The 21,170-nt window shown below is 39.6% G+C and overlaps 2 protein-coding genes across 3 annotated transcripts; one reads left to right on the plus strand and one right to left on the minus strand.

The window, feature by feature from the left end:
* The first annotated feature begins 1,975 nt into the window (after positions 1 to 1,975).
* LOC115150084 (docking protein 5) lies at positions 1,976 to 10,415 on the plus strand. Of its 2 annotated transcripts, XM_029692995.1 has the most exons (8): positions 1,976 to 2,013; positions 6,719 to 6,960; positions 7,061 to 7,168; positions 7,598 to 7,712; positions 7,868 to 7,987; positions 8,341 to 8,530; positions 9,262 to 9,379; positions 10,292 to 10,415. In XM_029692995.1, the coding sequence occupies exons 2-8, from the start codon at positions 6,895 to 6,897 to the stop codon at positions 10,355 to 10,357; spliced, it is 783 nt and encodes a 260-aa protein (XP_029548855.1). In that variant the 5' UTR covers positions 1,976 to 2,013; positions 6,719 to 6,894; the 3' UTR covers positions 10,358 to 10,415. The 2 variants fall into 2 exon arrangements, with proteins under 2 accessions (XP_029548855.1, XP_029548856.1); XM_029692996.1 differs by lacking the exon at positions 1,976 to 2,013 and having other exon boundaries at positions 6,256 to 6,881.
* A 4,232-nt stretch (positions 10,416 to 14,647) lies between these two features.
* On the minus strand, positions 14,648 to 19,086 carry nat8l2 (N-acetyltransferase 8-like 2). Its single transcript, XM_029692997.1, has 2 exons — positions 18,664 to 19,086; positions 14,648 to 15,860 (listed from the first exon to the last, which is right to left on the minus strand). Coding segments are annotated over exons 1-2 (675 nt in total). The 5' UTR covers positions 18,665 to 19,086; the 3' UTR covers positions 14,648 to 15,186.
* Between the last annotated feature and the right edge of the window lie 2,084 nt (positions 19,087 to 21,170).

Consider the following 21,170-nt stretch of genomic DNA (forward strand, 5'->3'; position numbering starts at 1 on the left):
AGTTTTGAACTCAAAGCATTGACGTAAAGCACACAAAAACATTGGCAAGTGTTATAACAAAGGTGAGAGTAACTTTACCCTCGGTTTCTCAACATGGTCTTTGCTTTGGACCGCTGCCAAGTGTCATTCACCTGAAATGCGTGTGGAGCTGAACAAATGTAGTTAGTTTCTATGTGAGTACAAGGCCATGCATAATAAGAGTATACGCTGTTGAAAGTGATGTAGTCTACAGTAATTGAGCTTGCCTGGCACAGTGGACAGCGGAACCGTCCCAGCACATTTGACACTCCAGGCAAACACAACGTAGGATACTATTTGAATCCTAGGCTGGTCACTATACGGTCCTGTAAAAGTCAGAGGTATTGTGACTGGTGTATCAGAGGCATAATTAATTTAACCCTTATTTTTCCAGGTGAGTTGACTCAAAACACATTCTATTTACAGCAACAACCTGGGGAATAATTACAGAGGAGGGGGGTGAATGAGCCAATTGGAAGCTGGGGATGATTAGGTGGCCATGTGGGACAGATGGGGAATTTACCCAGGACACCAGGGTTAACACCCCTAGTCTTACAATAAAAGATTCCATCTGGAAGACGGCACCATACACAGGGCAATGTCACTGCCCTGGGGCATTGTTGTTTATTTTTACGCCAGAGGAAAGAGTGCCTCCTACTGGCCCTCCAACAACAGCATCTGGTCTCCCATCCATGGACTGATCAGGACCAACCCTGCTTAGCTTCAATGGCAAGTCAGCAGTGGGATGCAGGGTGACATGAATAAAGTGTGAACACCGTGGTAAGATCATCTTAACATAGCTCTTTATTAACTAGTTGGATCCTTATCAGTCAACATACATTGTAATTTTGAGTCAGGTACAATAATTAATGGAAGAGGAAGTACTGATAAATAATCCTTCACTATGACCATGACTGAATTCTCTACTAGCCTACTCAGGGGCGGAAATTGCGGGGGGGACGGGGGGGACACGACCCCCCCATCCTGGGAAAAATATGATTTGTCCCCCCCAATATATCACTGAAACATAACTATGTAATTTAAATAATATTAATAATACGCAATGAAAGCAATTGTGCTGATTATAGACACTTAATAGCGCGTTTTTAAGTTTCAAAAGATTGCAACCCCCCCACCCTTTGCCTCACAATGGTTTGATCCACTGCCAGTTCCTTAGCTTGCTAGGTAACAGAGAGGTCGGATCTACTGTCTGAAAGGCACTCAATGCACGTAACTGACGTGAGGTTAATCCAGTCAATCGCGCACACACACTAGCTGAATATGCAGAGCTAGCGCGCAAATATTAACTATTAAACTAGCTAGTACCTATTCCATTTATGTGGCGTCGTCAAAGATGGAATCAGCATGCAGATGATGTAAATTAGTGCTTCAAAGTCCCTGTGATAAGGTTAGCGATAAACTGAAATCCAAACTGAGCAGAACTACACTCTCTTCTACCATTGTCTTAAATATATTTAATTGGTGCTCGCTAGCTTTGCAAATTCAGCTATTGTTGGAAGCCAGCCAATATGAAACAAACTATTAAAATTACAAAAGGTTGCAGCATATGTTGTGTAAATGGTGAACTCATACAGCTGTCAACTCTTGTCATTTTAATCCGTTTCACATTTGCTAGCTACCTTTTAGATCGAAGCCCAAATAGAATGATTGAATATGATAGAAGCCCACCTCCTACTGTAAATAACCTACACACTGTGTGTGTGTGTAGCCAGCCAGCCAGCCAGGTAGAAAAATGGCAGAAAAATAAAAGACGGACATCAGAGTATTTTTCAATACACCAAAACGCATAGTAAGAACCCTAGTAGCCTAATATCTCAAAGACTAGTTGATAAAATGTTCATAAGAAAGAAAGAAAATTCTAATGGAAATGTTTCACAATGATGTCATTAGGCAGAGCAGGCAACAGATGGCACACAGACAGCAGAGTTGGGGACAGATATGCAGGGACAGACTGGCAGAGACAGGGAGTCTCAGGTAAGTTTGTTGAGTCTTTGTTTGGCAACATTATGAAAGGTTCTCAATTTTTTTTACTTGTAAAATAGGAACATAATTGGAAAATGCCATGGATACCCCCACTCTCAACTTAAACTGGTGACTGAACTAAGATTTGTTAAAGGCAATGGTATTGCTGTTGTGATTAGTTGTGTAGTTTTGGGTACCGGTAATTAGGAGTACGGCAAACACCTTATTTCTTTGGTTCCTCAAGATACATTTACCATATTACAATGTAGGCTATGTGTTACAGCACTACTTTTGGTGTCCCCCTCAGGAATTGCTCTTGAGAAAATGTAATGTAATTGTCCCCTCCAAAGTTGATATCAGATTTTCGCCCCTGAGCCTACTGCTTACTAAAATATTGACTATCTATTAACCATACTACATACTATTTTTAGAACATTCTAGTAAAGGAACTGTCCAGTGTCTCCATATTTCTATGCAATATGACCTATAATTACGTACAACAAAAGTGAAATAGTTTTCCTTACAAAAAGTGGTAATTAGGTATATTGAAAATTCATACCAGATGAAAAGCAGAAATGAGTGTGGCATCCTGACTCAAAGTTAAGAAATGTCACATACTACAAAACATCCTATTCTTACTTTCCTACTTACTCGCTTAGGCGCATCGCTCCTTTGGGAGCATAGGCCATCAACGACTCCTCTCCTATTCTTGCGTACTCAAAAAGCCTACTGGGAAGCAGGCTAGAAAACAAGCTGGACAGAGCCAATGACTTCATGACTAACTGCTAATACATACTAATAGTTTTTTATTAATTTAGCCTATTATGTGTTTCCATCATCATTGTGCATACATTTCAGCTAGATAAAAACTTCATAAGCCCTTTATAAAGCCTACGTAGATGCCATACAAATAATTGATTAACAGATGTAAACTATCTGTTCTTAGTTTCAAGTTTTAATGTCATATATCCATATACAGTATAAAGTATGATCGTTGTTCTAATAAATGATTTGTGAAGCATTTATGTAGGCCTTATAAAGGACTATGAAGCTTCATAAGGCCTTTATAAGTTATAGTTTGTTTAAAGTCAGACTGAAAAGTCTGTATTTTAAGAGTTGTTGAGTGCATGGTATCAATGCTGTTTATACACACCACACGACTGCCCATGTCATCGGTATGTGTGTAAATGTTTCTCACAGTTAGCTGACCTTGGCAGTAGTGGTAGCAAGAGGCCACAGGTCTTGAATTAGCATTAGCAATTGATGACCCTGCCTACTAAATAGGACTTTGTGAGCCTCACGCCCCATAGACATACGCCTGAGTATAATGGGCTGTTTTTAGAATGACTGTAAGTAATACTGCATTGGTAGTCCTCATTCAATTCCAAGCATGTGTAAAGGAATGTGTACAGTTTATTTTCTCATTTCATTGGAGAGTTGGAATGACATGTGGTCTGAAGATAACTATTGTATGGATGACTGTGTGAGTTGAAAACAAGGATAACATATTAAATCATAGTCTAAGTCTGCATTAGGGGTAATCCTATTCGAAACAAGGATAACATATCAGATCATAGTCTAAGTCTGCATTAGGGGTAATCCTGTTCAAAACAAGGATAACATATTAGATCATAGTCTAAGTCTGCATTAGGGGTAATCCTGTTCAAAACAAGGATAACATATTAGATCATAGTCGAAGTCTGCATTAGGGGTAATCCTGTTCAAAACAAGGATAACATATTAGATCATAGTCGAAGTCTGCATTAGGGGTTATCCTGTTCAAAACAAGGATAACATATTAGATCATAGTCTAAGTCTGCATTAGGGGTAATCCTGTTCAAAACAAGGATAACATATTAGATCATAGTCGAAGTCTGCATTAGGGGTTATCCTGTTCAAAACAAGGATAACATATTAGATCATAGTCTAAGTCTGCATTAGGGGTAATCCTGTTCAAAACAAGGATAACATATTAGATCATAGTCGAAGTCTGCATTAGGGGTAATCCTGCTCAAAACAAGGATAACATATTAGATCATAGTCGAAGTCTGCATTAGGGGTAATCCTGCTTGGGAAAGGGCTGAATAGGCTGTTACCCTATGAGGTCTGGAACCTGCTGTTTTTCTGTTCTACCTGATAATGAATTGGTGGCCCAGGTCTAAATCGGTCCCTGATTAGAGGAGAACAATGAAAAAAGGCAGTGGACACACTGTTTTTCAATTTAAATGATTATACAAAATTCTTATATATAGTACCAGTCAAAAGTTTGGACACACCTACTCATTCAAGGGTTTTTCTTTATTTTTACTATTTTCTACATTGTACAATAATAGTGAAGACATCAAAACTATGAAATAACACATATGGAATCATGTAGTAAACAAAAAAGTGTTAAACAAATTAAAATATATTTTATATTTGAGATTCTTCAAAGTAGCCACCCTTTGCTTTGATGACTGCTTTGCACACTCTTGGCATTCTCTCAACTAGCTTCCTGAGGTAGTCACCTGGAATGCATTTTAATTAACAGGTGTGACTTGTTAAAAGCTAATTTGTGGAATTTATTTCCTTCTTAATGCGTTGTAGCATATCAACTGTGTTGTGACAAGGTAGGGGTGGTATACAAAAGTTAACCCTATTTGGTAAAAGACAAACATTTAGAACTTTGAATGTTTCTTCAAGTGCAGTCGCAAAAACCATCAAGCACTTTGATGAAACTGGCTCTCATGAGGACTCTCGAAAGGAAGACCCAGAGTTACCAAGTAGCAGACACATCTCAACCTCAGCTGTTCAGAGGAGACTGCGTGAATCTGGTCTTCATTGTTGAATTGCTGCAAAGAAGCAACTCCTAAAGGACACCAATAAGAAAAATAGACTTGCTTGGGCAAAGAAACACAAGCAATGGACATTAGACCGGTGGAAATCTGTCCTTTGGTCTGATAAGTACAAATTTGAGATTTTTGGTTCCAATCTCTGTCTTTGTGAGATGGAGAGTAGGTGAAAGGATGGTCTTCCCTGTGGCTCAGTTGGTAGAGCATGGTGTTTGCAACGCCAGCATGGTGTGTGCAACACCAGGGTTGTGGGTTTGATTCCCACGGGGGGGCAGTACAAACAAAAAAGAAATGTATGCATTCACTACTGTAAGTTGCTCTGGATAAGCACGTCTGCTAAATGACTAAAATGTAAATGTAAAATCTCTTCATATGTGGTTCCCACCGTGAAGCATGGAGGAGTGATGGTGTGGGGGAGCTTTGCTGGTGACACTGTCTGTAATTTATTTAGAATTCAGGGCAGACTTAACCAGCATGGCTACCACAGCATTCTGCAGTGATACGCCATCCCATCTGGTTTGCGCTTAGTGGGACTATCGTTTGTTTTTAGACAGGACAGTGACCCAAAACACACCTCCAGGCTGTGTAAGGGCTATTTGACAAAGAAGGAGAGTGATGGAGTGCTGCACCAGATGACCTGGCCTCCACAATCACCGACATCAACCCAATTGAGATGGTATGGGATGAGTTGGACCACAGAGTGAAGGATAAACCTCCAACAAGTGCTCAGCATATGTGGGAACTCCTTCAAGACTATTGGAATAGCATTCCTCATGAAGCTGGTTGAGAGAATGCCAAGAGTGTTCAAAGCTGTCATCAAGGCAAAGGGTGGCTACTTTGAAGAATCTCAAATCTCAAATATATTTTGATTTGTTTAACACTTTTTTGGTTACTACATGATCCCATATGTGCTATTTCATAGTTTTGATGTCTTCACAATTTTTCTACAATGTAGAAAATAGTAAAAATAAGGGAAGATGCTTAAATGAGTAGGTGTGTCCAAACTTTTGACTGCTACTGTATATATGGGGGATACAACCATCCCAGCTCTGCAGATTTTGCTACGAAGAGACAGAATCATTAGATCATTTGTTTTGGTACTGTCCAAATGTAGCTTGTTTTTGGTCGCAGGATCTGGAATGGCTGAAGAATTGCAAGATTTACCTGGAGTTAACTCTGCAAATAGCATTGCTGGGTGATCTGAAAGTTAATCGATCGATAATATAATACTCTTAGAAAACGTTTTTTTCTTTAAATTACAATCTGTAGAAACTATGAGAATAGAATGGTTCAGAATTTTTGTGAAACATCACAGCACAGCTGTATATGGCAAATAGAAATCAAAACGAGATGGTCTTCAGAGATAGATGGGAGGGGTTGAGGGTAGCTGAAGGATCGGACTAAAAACAAACAAAAGATAACTATCGTAAAATATACTGTGTCCGTAATATGAATATAGTATGTATAAGCTGGAAGTAGAAGCCTAAATGTTGTTGTCCATCAGTTTATTCCAATTAGGGGAGGGGTGGTAGGGTTAGGGGAAAACAATAATAATAATAAAAGCCAGTGGAACTGGCTTCTAGGTTCAGAGTTGAAATTGAGGAGGCTAGAGTGTACCGTAGCAACGGTTGGAAGAGTTGCATCTAACTCGATACACTTAAATAGGAAAACAGACAGAGACAGGTTTTGAACGAGGATATATTTATTTGTGTTTATATTTAAGTCTCAAGGTTGACAGGCTACTAATTAGAGGTCCTGTGAGAATCCTGGTTCTTTGGACTAGATCCCTCCCTACCGAATATAAACTTCAGACTCACTGTCTCTCTCTCTCGCTCGTCTGCCCCCCCCCCCCCCCCACCGCCTCACCAATAATATCTACATCACAGAAGGAGATCAGTCCCATAATAGTCCCATGAGCATTGGGCTATAGCGATACTCCTGCGTTGCCCTGTGTTGTATTGTCAAATCAGAGACGGGAGGAGACACATGATAAAGAGAGAGTAAAGGGACTTCTGTGTGCCAGTTTCCCCCAAGCATGAGGGTCTGATGGTGGGTTCAAGCAATGGATTTGTATTTTAATGACATTGTTAAACAGGGATATGTGTATTTTCGCAGCAAGCATTTATGGGTAAGTGTCTGCTTTCAAACCAGCCTCAGACCAATTTAATCTAAGTCAATGGACTCAACATGGATGAACTGATTTCTCGATCATTCCCTCTTTTGTCCAGATCTATCGGAGGTGGTGGCTTGTTCTAAGAAGAGACTCCAGTAAAGGGCCCAAGAGATTGGAGAGGTTCTCAAATGAACAGGCGGCTAACTGCCAATGTCACCACAAAGTAACAATCAAACTGAAATACTGGGGTGGTGGTTTGTTTAGTTTTTCCCCCGTGATTATCAATAACATCGAGAGTTGTGGTTATTTTGTTGATTTGTGAAAATGAGAGTCATTACACTCAAATGTACCACAGGGTCTCGACAACAAAATGAGAAGAGATATATATTTAGTAGTATATAGAAGATTTGCTCACTGTTTGCTTCCTGTGAGCTTAAATTGACATATAGCTTTGTGGCTTTGTAGAGATGAAATAGCTACATTTCAACCACAGAGATCCTATTAAAAGTTATATGGGTAATTCTATAGTTTCAACAACCTGATAAAGACTGTGTTGGCTGGAGGGTTGTTATTATATAATGAACGTTTTATTATTAAAGAGCACTTTTGGGAGCAACAAACAGGGCCATTATTGTGTCCTATATTCTTTCAGGTGACAGACCTCAGAAAAATAAGAAGTGTTGCCAGACCCCCACGGGATAAAAAGAAACACGCTGTGGTTCTGACTTTCAATGACGACTCACTAAAGGCTTTTGCATGTGATTCAGGTGAGTTTGGGAAACATGAACTTAATGTTGTATTGAATTAAACTGGATTGAGTTGACTTGAACTAACTTATTTTGTCAACACAACTAACTACAAATACAAATGATTTACAAGTATAACACATTGTAAAAGCATTTCGTTCAACAACTCCTAACAGAGTTGGACGCCAAGGAATGGTGCAAAGTGCTACAAATGGAATGTCTGGAGACTAAAATGACTGACCTGACCTTGGAGGAGCCGGTCCTATTTAACATGAACCGACATCGAGATCACAGAGGTATAGACCACGTTCGGATAATATTCCAGCAATGACACAAGCTACTATAACGATCAAATGCTTTGAATAAATGGGTCGAAAAATATGAGCAACATGCTTTAAAGGCCCAATCTTTCATCTGAAAAACAACAAACCGACTACACTTGGCGTGATATAAAGCTGAGGGATGGGCCTCCAAAAGAAAAAAAAGCACTCACATTCATAGGAGCTCTAAATATTTAACCACATTTTGAAACTATAAATTACATAATGTAAGTAACATTGTTCAATTTAATTAGTTTAAGCTACCAAAATAAATATCACAGATCGCACCTTGTTTCTGGCTTATCAATGTATTGTGTTCTCTTTTCCAGAGCAGTTCCACGTATTCATGAAGCCATCACAGTGTATGGATTTCAATGGGGAATGTAATCTTCAGATCACTTGTGACACTCTCTTGCTGTGGGACACCCAGAACCCTGGTCTCAAAATCACATCCTGGTCACTGCGGTCACTTCGCCGTTACGGTCGGGGTCAAAACTGGTTCACATTTGAAGCTGGGAGGTGAGGATCTGGGTAGAAAACCACTTGATAAGAATTGTATTAACCAATGTAATGTATATACTGTATAACCAAGTCAACATAGTTTGTAGCTGTCTTCCTATTGGATACTCTATGTTGACTAAGAATCAGAGCCGTACATCATACATCTAAATACATAAGTGACCTCATAGACCAAGAGGTGTGTACAGTATACTGCTAGGGGTAGGATTGATGCAGGGTTCATACCCTGTCCTGGGACTCTTTGGACATGGGCTACTGGGAATAGACATATTTACTATACCAGTCATTTCATTTCTAATCATTGAAGAGAAGTGATTAGTGCGTACTTGGGAGGAAGGAGAGATCATTTGGAAAAAGCCCAAACCTCCAATGGACTTCACTCTGCTCTACTCCATTACCAGTGACCACTGCTCTGAAACAGCTGATCTAAAATGACTTAATAGGTGAAAGTAAGATGGTTGATACCGATACAGCCCTTTGACCAGTCAGAGGTCCTCAAGGGAAAGTGTTATTTAACATTATGAAACACTGTTGGATTACACAAAATAATATCTTTAGTGAATAAGTGATTATATGCTTTATAATTCTTGTGGATTGTAATGCTTATAAATATTTGCTAATGCTTATTTATGATAGTTTTTTGAAAGTGTAAGTAACTATTTGGGAGTCTGAACCAAATGAATTTATCATAGGCCATTCACAGAATGAATGGTAAACTGTATTTTCTCCAGGATGTGTGACACTGGAGAGGGACTCTTCACCTTTCAGACACCAGAGGGAGAACTGCTCTATCATAGAGTGAATGAGGCGGTGTTAGCCACTGTGAAGCAAGAGGACTGGCTATGCTGTGTATGTTAACCACTTTCACATCACACCTGGGTTCAAATGCTATTTGAAGTCTTTGAAATACTTTCAGCATTTGCTTAAATCTGCCTGGAGTGCCAGGTGGGCGGGGTTTGCAAACTCAATCAAGGCAAACTCAATCAAGCACAGCTGAAGTATTTGCAATGATTTCAAATAGTATTTGGACCCAGGTCTGATTCACATAGTCTTATTGTGCCTGTAACCTGCACTGCCCAGCTTAATTGCTGTAATCTCCCCATAATAATGTAGTCAAGCATGACACAATCAAGACAAATCTCCTCTATTATTGAATGAGCACTCAGGCCCCGACCTCCAAGGGGCCCACAACCCTGGAAGGTGTAGAATTGCAGGAAATTAGCTTTAAAACGGCAACATTTTCTCTTAGCCTCATGACAAAATGTGTAGAGTAGCATTATAAAACTGCACAGTTTTCTCTCTGCACCATGACAAAATGTGTAGAACAGCATTATAAAACTAGTTTTCTCTCTACACCATAGCAAAATGTGGTGAAATGCTGATTAGCTGATTTCCACAACAACAAACAAAAATAAATCGGAGGTCGGTGCCCCAAATGTGGTAGCACGACCCTGCATAGGCCCATACTCAAAATGTGTCTCAGAGTATATACTGCACAGGAGTGCTGACCTTGGATCAGTTTTGACTGTTAAATGTTTTGAAAATTAAATCAGATTATGGACAGGGGGGGCTGATTCCTGATCAGCACTCATACTCTTGAGACGCTTGTGAAATGAGATAGAACTCTGCCACCTACTGCATATCCATGTGTATTAAACATTAAGTGTCAGCAGTCTGTGCCTTATCACTTCCATTGTCTTGTTTTTTTGCCCATGGACCTTCAATCGAATGACTCTTAAAATGTGTTCCATACCCATTTAGGATGAGAGGAAGACAGGCACGGAGAGGAGAACCAGAGAGTCTACAATACCTTGGTCTCTGTGCTGATACTGCTGATTCTGACGGTCCCATTTGAAATCAGATTAAATATATTCACTGTATATCAGTTCGATAGTCATTGTTGTTTTTTGAAACAATGTTCAGATATGAAGGAATTACGTAAACACCAAGGACTATATATTTATGTACTGGAATCCTTCAGTATATTTTTAGGTAAAACTATGAGTTCATTTGAGTCTGCTTTTTGCATTTTGATAGTTTGTGTGAATATTCGTTTTTGCTTTTAATAGTACAGGTAACTGCCAAAATAAAGGCAACACTTGAGTAATTAAGGGATAAAAAGTATATTGAAAGCAGGTGCTTCCACACAGGTGTGGTTCCTGAGTTAATTAAGCAATTAACATCCCATCATGCTTATGGTCATGTGATAAAATGCCCAGTTGCCCATTATTTTAGTTACCATGGCTATATGAAGAAATCTCAGGGACTTTGAAAGAGGGGTCTCAGAGGAGCACAGGGGGTTTAAAGTGTGTGTGTGTCTCAGTCACCAGATCTCAACTCAATTGAACTATTATGGGAGATTCTGCAGGGCATGAGACAGCATTTTCCACCACCATAAACAAAACACCAAATTCGCCGTGGAAGAATGGTGTACACTTGTAGAATCAATGCCAAGGTGCATTGAAGCTGTTCTTGCAGCTCGTGGTTGCCCAACGTCCTATAAGACACTTGGTGTTTCCTTTATTTTGTCAGTTACTTGTACCTTACTGTTGAATTTATGAAAGTTAATAAATTAGTTATTAAAAATGATTATAACGACTAGCCATTAGTTCCCATTGTTTGCCATATGCGTCAATGAATGCCTACTATATATAGAGCAGAGAAAACTGAGTACCCCTCCGTGAGTCTTCGTAATACACCAAAATCTGTTAGTGCCGAACAGAGAGCAAAAATCTGGACGTCTCACTATTAGACAAACAATACATTCAAGCTTAAATTTATGGTGGGTACCTCAAACTTCATGTTTCAATTAACGACTAGTCTTGCCAACAACAGCAAGAAAACACACATTTTCTGTGATTTAAGATTCAATTAGGCTTCTTTGGTGAATGATGATGATGACAAAACATTAAAACCAAGATTGTGATCTGGCTGGCCTCGGCTTCAGGCACACGATTGACAACATACTATTTAAATGTTTTACATTTAACCTTTATTTAACTAGGCAAGTCAGTTAAGAAAAAGAGTTATTTACAATGACCCCAGCCAAACCCCGGACGACGCTGGGCCAATTGTGTTCCACCCTATGGGACTCCCAATCACAGCTGGATGTGATACAGCTTGGAATCGAACCAGGGACTCTAGTGACACCTCTTGCACTGAGATGCAGTGTCTTAGAACGCTGCGCCACTACACAAACTGTCCAAAGAGAAACAATGGATCTGACAGGGGAGAGGTATGAAGACTAACGTGATATTAATATACACTGAGTGTACAAAACATTAGGAACATCTGCTCTTCCAGGTGAAAGTTACGATCCCATATTGATTTCACCTTTTAAATCCACTTCAAACAGTGTAGATGAAGGGGAGGAGACAGGTACATTTTTTACTGCAATGGGCTAAATCAGGAACACAGTGTTTCTTGGTAATCTTAAACAAATCTACTTTGAAACCAAAGTATACACCTCACACACATGGTTATGGACTTAAAAAAATACACCTGTACCATGAAGACATAGTTGAAATGTATTACATTTTCTGTTTGCAGCCAAATATTACACTTTCTATACATCACAGAAGACTGAAATTTAACCAAATCGTTTGACATAGAAACACTTCAAATGTTTAATTATGAAATTATGAAAAATATTCATATCATTCCACCCATGAGTCACTAGGTCATTTGACTGCAGGAATTAAGGAGGATTTTTAAGCCTTGAGATAATTGAGGCATGGATTGTATGTGTGCCATTCAGTATGTGTGCCATTCAGAGGGTGAATGGGCAAGACAAAAAATGTAAGCGTGTTTGTATGTACACCGGTTTAACTGTGTCAAGAACTGCAACGCTGATGGGTTTTTCAAACTCAACAGTTTCCTGTGTTTATCAAGAATGGTCCACCACCCAAAGGACATATAGCCAACTTGACACAACTGTGGGAAGCGTTGGAGTCAACATGGGCCAGCATCCCTGTGGACCGCTTTAGACACCTTGTAGAGTCCATGTCCCCAACAAATTGAGGCTATTCTGAGAGTAAACAGTGCATTCGAAAAGTATTCAGACCCCTTGACTTTTTCCACATTGTGTTACATTTCAGCCTTATTCTAGAATGGATTAAAAAAAAAAATTCCCCTCATCAATCTACACATCAACAGGTTTTTATAAATGTTGGCAAATGTATAAAAATGTATTTGAAATCAATAAATGAAATATCACATTTACTCAGTACTTTGTTGAAGCACCTTCGGCAGAGATGACAGCCTTGAGCCTTCTGAGGTATGATGCTACAAGCTTGGCACAGCTATATTTGGGGAGTTTCTCCCATTCTTCTCTGCAGATCCTCTCAAGCTCTATCATTTTGGATGGGGAGGACATTTAATGACATTCAGAGACTTGTCCCGAAGCCACTCCTGTGATTCTCTTGGCTGTGTGCTTAGGGTTGTTGTCCTGTTGGAAGGTGAACCTTCGCCCCCAGTCTAAGGTCCTGAACATTCTGTAACAGGTTTTCATCAAGGATCTCTCTGTACTTTGCTCCGTTCCTCATCAATCTACACACAATACCCCATAATGACATAGTGAAAACAGGTTTTTAGACATTTTTGCAAATATATTAAAACTAAAAAACTGAAATACCTTATTTACGAAAGTTTTCAGACCATTTAATATGAGACTCGAAATAGAGCTCAGGTGCATCCTGTTTCCATTGATCATCCTTCAGACGATGTTTCTACAACTTGATTGGAGTCCACTTGTGGTAAATTCAATTGATTGGACATGATTTGGAAAGGCACACACCTGCCTATATAAGGTCCCACAGTTGACAGTGCATGTCAGAGCAAAAACCTAGACCTCTGAGACAGGATTGTGTCGAGGCATAGATCTGGGGAAGGTTACCAAAACAATTCTGCAGCATTGAAGGTCCCCTAGAACACTGGCCTTACTCATTATTAAATGGAAGAAGTTTGGAACCACCAAGACTCTTCCCAGAGCTGGTCGCCTCACCAAACTGAGCAATCGGGGGAGAAGGGCCTTGGTCAAGGCGGTGGCCAAGAACCCGATGGTCACTCAGAGTTCCTCGGTCGAGATGGGGAAAACATTCCAGAAGGACTCTGCAGCACTCTACCAATCAGGCATTTATGGTAGAGTGGCCAGACAGAATCCACTCCTAAGTAAAAGGCACATGACAGCCTGCTTGGAGTTTGCCAAAAGGCACCTAAAGGACTCTCAAACCATGAAAAACAAGATTCTCTGGTCTGATGAAACCAAGATTGAACTCTTTGGCCTGAATGCCAAGTGTCACATCTGGAGGAAACCTGGCACCATCCCTACGGTGAAGCATGGTGGTGGCAGCATCATGCTGTGGGGATGTTTTTCAGCGGCAGGGACTGGGAGACTAGTCATGATCGAGGGAAAGATGAACGGAGCAAAGTACAGAGAGATCTTTGATGAAAACCTGTTTCAGAGCGCTCAGGACCTCAGACTGGAGAAAAGGTTCACCTTCCAACAGGACAATGACCCTAAGCACACAGCCAAGACAACACAGGAGTGGCTTCGGGACAAGTCTCTGAATGTCCTTGAGTGGCCCAGCCAGATCTCTGATTTGAACCCGATCGAACATCTCTGGAGAGACCTGAAAATAGTTGTGCAGCGACGCTCCCCATCCAACCTGACAGCGCTTGAGAGGATCTGCAGAGAAGAATGGGAGAAACTCACATACAGGTATGCCAAGCTTGTAGCATCATAACCAAGAAGACTCGAGGCTGAAATCGCTACCAAAGGTGCTTCAACAAAGTACTGAGTAAATGGTCTGAATACTTATGGAAATATAATATTTCAACAATTTCTAAAAACCTGTTTTTGCTTTGTCATTATGCGGTATTTTGTGTAGATTGACGAGGAAAAAAAACATTTTAGAATAAGGCTGTAACATAACAAAATGTGGAAAAAGTGAAGAAGTCTGAATACATTCCAAATGCACTGTATATAGTACATACTGGTAATATGGTATATATATGTATAGTATATATAGGTCATATTATATATATAGGTCATATAGTACATATTGGTCATATAGTATATATATTACATATTGATCATATAGTATATATAGTACATATAGGTCATATATAGTATATATAGGTCATAGTATATATATATATATAGGGCTCTCCAATTCTGTTCCTGGAGAACTACCTAGGTCCTGTAGATTTTCACACCAACCCTAATCTAGTGCACCCGATTCTAATAATTAGCTGATTGATAAACCCTAATCAGGTTAGTTATAACTGGGGTTGGAGTGAAAACCTAAAGGAACAGGTTTGGAGAGCCATGGGTCATAGGGAAGATAAATAGGGAGAAAACTCTTTAGCTGGTGGTGGCAATGAGAGAGCAGTTTCCCAACCCCCCTCCATGAGAATGTGTTGCGGGAGTCGCGACTCACGAGTGTGAAACTGAATGGGGAAAATACATATTTTTCAAAAATATTTCAATAGGCTACATTATACCATTTTATATTTATAACTTTGCTTATTCGATCTAGTTACTAATATAGGCCTACGGTATTGCATCAAATTCTTGTCTCAAAGATATCTAATCTGTGCTTCAGAACCAAAAAGTTGCACATCTTAACACTTACTATACCATATCATGGGAAGGCCTATATGACTTTTTCCATCTTTAGAATGGTGACTCGGGATATAATTGTCATCCATTCAGGAGAGTACGTCTTGGTGTGTGACAGGATGTGCGAGAAGCCCAGTTTCTTATACAGGGCCACTGCAGAAGTCTGGATGGAACTGGTTTCCAGGACGACCTTAGAGAATCCTCGCTCTTTACAAAAGTCAATAACGGTCTGGGTCATCCTGGAACCGAGCCCTGTCCGACGACACTTCGATGATACAATCATCCTGAATAGTTCACCGCACATCTCCCCGTCTCTCCTGCCCACCACGGCCACCATAGCTAAAATCTCAGCCCTGCCGATGACCTCAGTCTCAGCCACCCAGAAGCAGTTGTCGGGGTGGCTCAGGTAGCATCCTGGAATGTCCTGCATGTCCGTGCGCAGCCTCTCTCTGACGTAACTGGCGTACAGTTGGCTGCAGCAGTAGTAGACCAGACCTACCCAGGATCCAGCCAACAGCAAGGCCCAGAGAGTAGACCCACCTCCCAGCATGTACCCAGCCACAGAAAGGAATAGGGTGACGCCCACATTGACAGGGTTGCTAATGGCGTTGAAGAAGGAAGGGTTGATGTGCTCCAAGATGCCATCACAGAACAGGGTTAACACAGCATCCTTGTCGGAGGGCCTGTATCGACGGACCACCAAGTGCACTATTGGGAGGAAATATATCATATGATTAGACATCCCCATAAGGTGTAGTTACAAACTGTGGAATGTTCCACAGTATTATACCATACTATACTTTAGTACTATACTATATTGAATGAATTCAATGAAAATGTATGGAAATAAAAACACTAACAAAAGTTGTGGGTAGATTGAAATTCTCCAAACAATACAGTTCTCAGTGTAATCTATCTATCTATCTATCTATCTATCTATCTATCTATCTATCTATCTATCTATCTATCTATCTATCTATCTATCTATCTATCTACAGTGCCTTGCGAAAGTATTCGGCCCCCTTGAACTTTTCGACCTTTTGCCACATTTCAGGCTTCAAACATAAAGATATAAAACTGTAATTTTTTGTGAAGAATCAACAACAAGTGGGACAAAATAATGAAGTGGAACGAAATTTATTGGATATTTCAAACTTTTTTAACAAATAAAAAACTGAAAAATTGGGCGTGCAAAATTATTCAGCCCCCTTAAGTTAATACTTTGTAGCGCCACCTTTTGCTGCGATTACAGCTGTAAGTCACTTGGGGCATGTCTCTATCAGTTTTGCACATCGAGAGACTGAAATTTTTGCCCATTCCTCCTTGCAAAACAGCTCAAGCTCAGTGAGGTTGGATGGAGAGCGTTAGTGAACAGCAGTTTTCAGTTCTTTCCACAGATTCTCGATTGGATTCAGGTCTGGACTTTGACTTGGCCATTCTAACACCTGGATATGTTTATTTGTGAACCATTCCATTGTAGATGTTGCTTTATGTTTTGGATCATTGTCTTGTTGGATGACAAATCTCCGTCCCAGTCTCAGGTCTTTTGCAGACTCCATCAGGTTTTCTTCCAGAATGGTCCTGTATTTGGCTCCATCCATCTTCCCATCAATTTTAACCATCTTCCCTGCCCCTGCTGAAGAAAAGCAGGCCCAAACCATGATGCTGCCACCACCATGTTTGACAGTGGGGATGGTGTGTTCAGGGTGATGAGCTGTGTTGCTTTTACGCCAAACATAACGTTTTGCATTGTTGCCAAAAAGTTCGATTTTGGTTTCATCTGACCAGAGCACCTTCTTCCACATGTTTGGTGTGTCTCCCAGGTGGCTAGTGGCAAACTTTAAACGACACTTTTTATGGATATCTTTAAGAAATGACTTTCTTCTTGCCACTCTTCCATAAAGGCCAGATTTGTGCAGTATACGATTGATTGTTGTCCTATGGACAGAGTCTCCCACCTCAGCTGTAGATCTCTGCAGTTCATCCAGAGTGATCATGGGCTTCTTGGCTGCATCTCTGATCAGTCTTCTCCTTGTATGAGCTGAAAGTTTAGAGGGACGGCCGGGTCTTCGTAGATTTGCAGTGGTCTGATACTCCTTCCATTTCAATATTATCGCTTGCACAGTGCTCCTTGGGATGTTTAAAGCTTGGGAAATCTTTTTGTATCCAAATCCGGCTTTAAACTTCTCCACAACAGTATCTCGGACCTGCCTGGTGTGTTCCTTGTTCTTCATGATGCTCTCTGCGCTTTAAACGGACCTCTGAGACTATCACAGAGCAGGTGCATTTATACGGAGACTTGATTACACACAGGTGGATTCTATTTATCATCATTAGTCATTTAGGTCAACATTGGATCATTCAGAGATCCTCACTGAACTTCTGGAGAGAGTTTGCTGCACTGAAAGTAAAGGGGCTGAATAATTTTGCACGGACAATTGTTAAGTTTTTTATTTGTTAAAAAAGTTTGAAATATCCAATAAATTTCGTTCCACTTCATAATTGTGTCCCACTTGTTGTTGATTCTTCACAAAAAATTACAGTTTTATATCTTTATGTTTGAAGCCTGAAATGTGGCAAAAGGTTGAAAAGTTCAAGGGGGCCGAATACTTTCGCAAGGCACTGTATCTGGTGTGTTCAGTGTAACCTATATATTTATCTGGTGTCTTCTTCTAAATGTATTTACTGTTACTAAACAACATACAATGTATAATGCTGAAAGGGTAATTGACTACAAAGTCACCATCATTCAAATATATTTTGCATGTTAGGCTCGTTATTACAATATGTAATATCAATGTCATATCCACTAGGCCACTACATGTATTTCAGACGTGTACTACCAATGTCATATCGACCCACTAGTAGGTCAGGGCTGATCTTGCCAAGTACCTCAACTTCACAATGACTTCATCCACGGAGTTGAGTGCAGAATACAGCTTTTCAAATGAACATCTGACTCCTTCGAGTTGCTATGCTGCCGATACTTCAACATGTCAATTCTTAAACCTTTACCATGTACCTATGTTTGTCCTCTGCTCTTGTGTGCCTTTCTTTGTTTGCAGAAATCCATATATTTTTATAAAACCTTACGTTAGTCAAATACAACCACCAAATGTTACTAATTGCTGTCTCTAAAATGGCAGCTCAGGAATGTGCATGTGCCTGAACAAGGAAACAGTCGGTGGTTGTATCTGATTAACGTTTTATTAAAACTGATCGGGTTCAGGAAACAAAAGGCACGCAACAACAGAGGACAAACATGGCTACACGGATGTGAAGTACTGACTGCATAGTGACTCGAACGATTCCGAGGTTCATTTGAAAGCTCTATAGTCTGCGCTCAACTCCGTGGATGAAATCCTGATGGAGTTGAGATACTTGGCAACGGCTGACCATGAACGTCTCCATTTGAGGGTACATGATCAGCATAATGAACATGTCTGATGTAGGCCTAGCTGTCTAAACTCACTGCTCAAAACAGACGTCACTCACAATAAAACACCCTTACTTTTTCAGGTTGTCTGTGCACTTCCAGCCTTCTGTTCCAATTCCAGCCTTGTGACTAGGGATTAAATATAGGCTATATTCAACAGCTGCAGAAAGGATATAACGTAACGTCAAAAGGCGTAGGCTCTGGAAAAAGTCATTTTTCAATAACGAAACGTTACACAACTTCGTTTATGTCCGTGCAAAGTCCACACTGCAAATTGACCCAGTCAATCTGCTTCAAACTCAAAAAATTGACCCAGTCAATCTGCTTCAAACTCAAATTCAAGTTAAAATAAAATGCTACAAAATATTCCAGAGTAGGCTACATTAACGTTACAATAAAGATTTTGAGAATACAAACATAACTTGCATAAAAGATAGGCTCCACGCTAGTCCAACAACCTTTCAACACAAACGTTGCCGTACCCATGGCCTTCCCTCAAACTCAGTCATGTGATTCCATTGTGGTAAAGTCATTATTCTATAGTTATGGTAATGAGTAGGTCGAAGGCAGACTAAACTACCTTAACAATAATAATAATAATACAATGATTTAATATACATGCTTATATTAATAATACTATATTATTATTACTACTATTATATTGGTATGTATAGGCAGTGGTGTAAAGTACCTAAGTAAAACCACTTTAAAGTACTACTTAAGTCGTTTTTTGGGGTATCTGTACTTTACTTTATTATTTATATTTTGGATTACTTTTACTTTTACTTCAGTACATTCCTAAATAAAATAATGTACTTTTTACTCCTTACATTTTCCCTGACACCCAAAAGTACTCGTTAAATTTTGAATGCTTAGCAGGACATGAAAATGGTCCAATTCAGCACTTATCAAGAGAACATCCCTGGTCATCCTCTGCCTCTGATCTGGCAGACTCACTAAACACAAATGCTTCATTTGTAAATGATGTCTGAATGTTGGAGTGCACCCCTGACCATCCATAAATTCAAAAAACAATAAAATTGTGCCATCTGGTTTGCCTAATATAAGGAATTTGAAATGATTTATACTTTTAATTTTACTTTTGATACTTAGGTATATTTTTGAAATTACATTTAATTTTGATACTTAAGTACATTTAAAATGAAATACTTTTAGACTTTTACTCAAGTAGTATTTTATTGGGTGACTTTCACTTTTACTTGAGTCATTTTATGCTAAGGTATCTTTACTTTTACTCAAGTATGACAATTGGGTACTTTTTCCACCACTGTGTATAGGCTGTGCATTGTAGTCTACCAGAAATGTGAATATCAGGGATCCTGGGCCTTACCCATCAAATGTGACTTGCCTTCTCATTTACTTCACTCATTTCCTAAAATGGGTTTCTATTTCACAGTGGTGTAAATTACTTAAGTAAAAAATACTTTAAAGTACTACATAAGTAGTTTTTGGGGGTATCTGTACTTTACTATTTATATTTTTGACAACTTTTACTTCACCACATTCCTAAAGAAAATAATGTACTTTTTACTCCATATATTTTCCCTGACACCCAAAAGTACTTGTTACATTTTGAATGCTTAGCAGGACAGAAAACGGTTCAATTCACACACTTATCAAGAGAACATCCCTCGTCATCCCTACTGCCTCTTATCTGGCAGACTCACTAGACACAAATGCTTTGTTTGTAAATGATGTCTGTGTTGGAGTGTGCCTCTGGCTATCCGTAAATTTAAAAAAAACAAGACAATTGTGGTGTCTGGTTTGCTTAATATAAGGAAAGTTTTATTATTCATACTTTTGATACTTAAGTGTATTTTAGCAATTACATTTACTTTTGATACTTAAGTATATTTAAAACCAAATACTTTTAGACTTTTACTCAAGTAGAATTTAACTGGGTGACTTTTACTTGAGTCATTTTCTATTAAGGTATCTTTTCTTTTACTCAAGTATGACAAGTCAGTACTTTTTCCTCCACTGGTATTTTATGAAAATACACTGAACAAAAATAAACACAATTTCAGAGATTTTACTGAGTTACAGATCATATAAGGAAATCAGTCAATTTGAATGAATTCATTAGCCCCTAATCTATGGATTTCACAAGTGTAACAAGTGCGCTGAGAGTCAGGAAGCAAGTTCAGGGAGTGAGTGTTTTAATAAATAAACGTAACATAATACAAACCAAGAAACTCGAACAACGCACAGCCATGACTCAGAAACAATAACGCCTGGGGAAGGAACCAAAGGGAGTGACATATATAGGGAAGGTAATCAAGGAGGTGATGGAGTCCAGGCGAGTCTGATGACGTGCATAACGATGGTGACAGGTGTGCGCCATAACGAGCAGCCTGGTGACCTAGAGGACGGAGAAGGAGCACACGTGACAACATAACTGGGATTACAGATATGCATCTGTTGGTCACATGCCTTTAAAAAAGGTAGGGGCATGGATCAGAAAACCAGTAAGTATCTGGTGTGACCACCATTTGCCTCATGCAGTGTGACATATCTCCTTCCTATAGAGTTGATCAGGCTGCTGATTGTAGCCTGTGGAA

The sequence above is a fragment of the Salmo trutta genome, chromosome 16 (genome assembly GCF_901001165.1).
Source record: "Salmo trutta chromosome 16, fSalTru1.1, whole genome shotgun sequence".
Taxonomy (NCBI): domain Eukaryota; kingdom Metazoa; phylum Chordata; class Actinopteri; order Salmoniformes; family Salmonidae; genus Salmo; species Salmo trutta.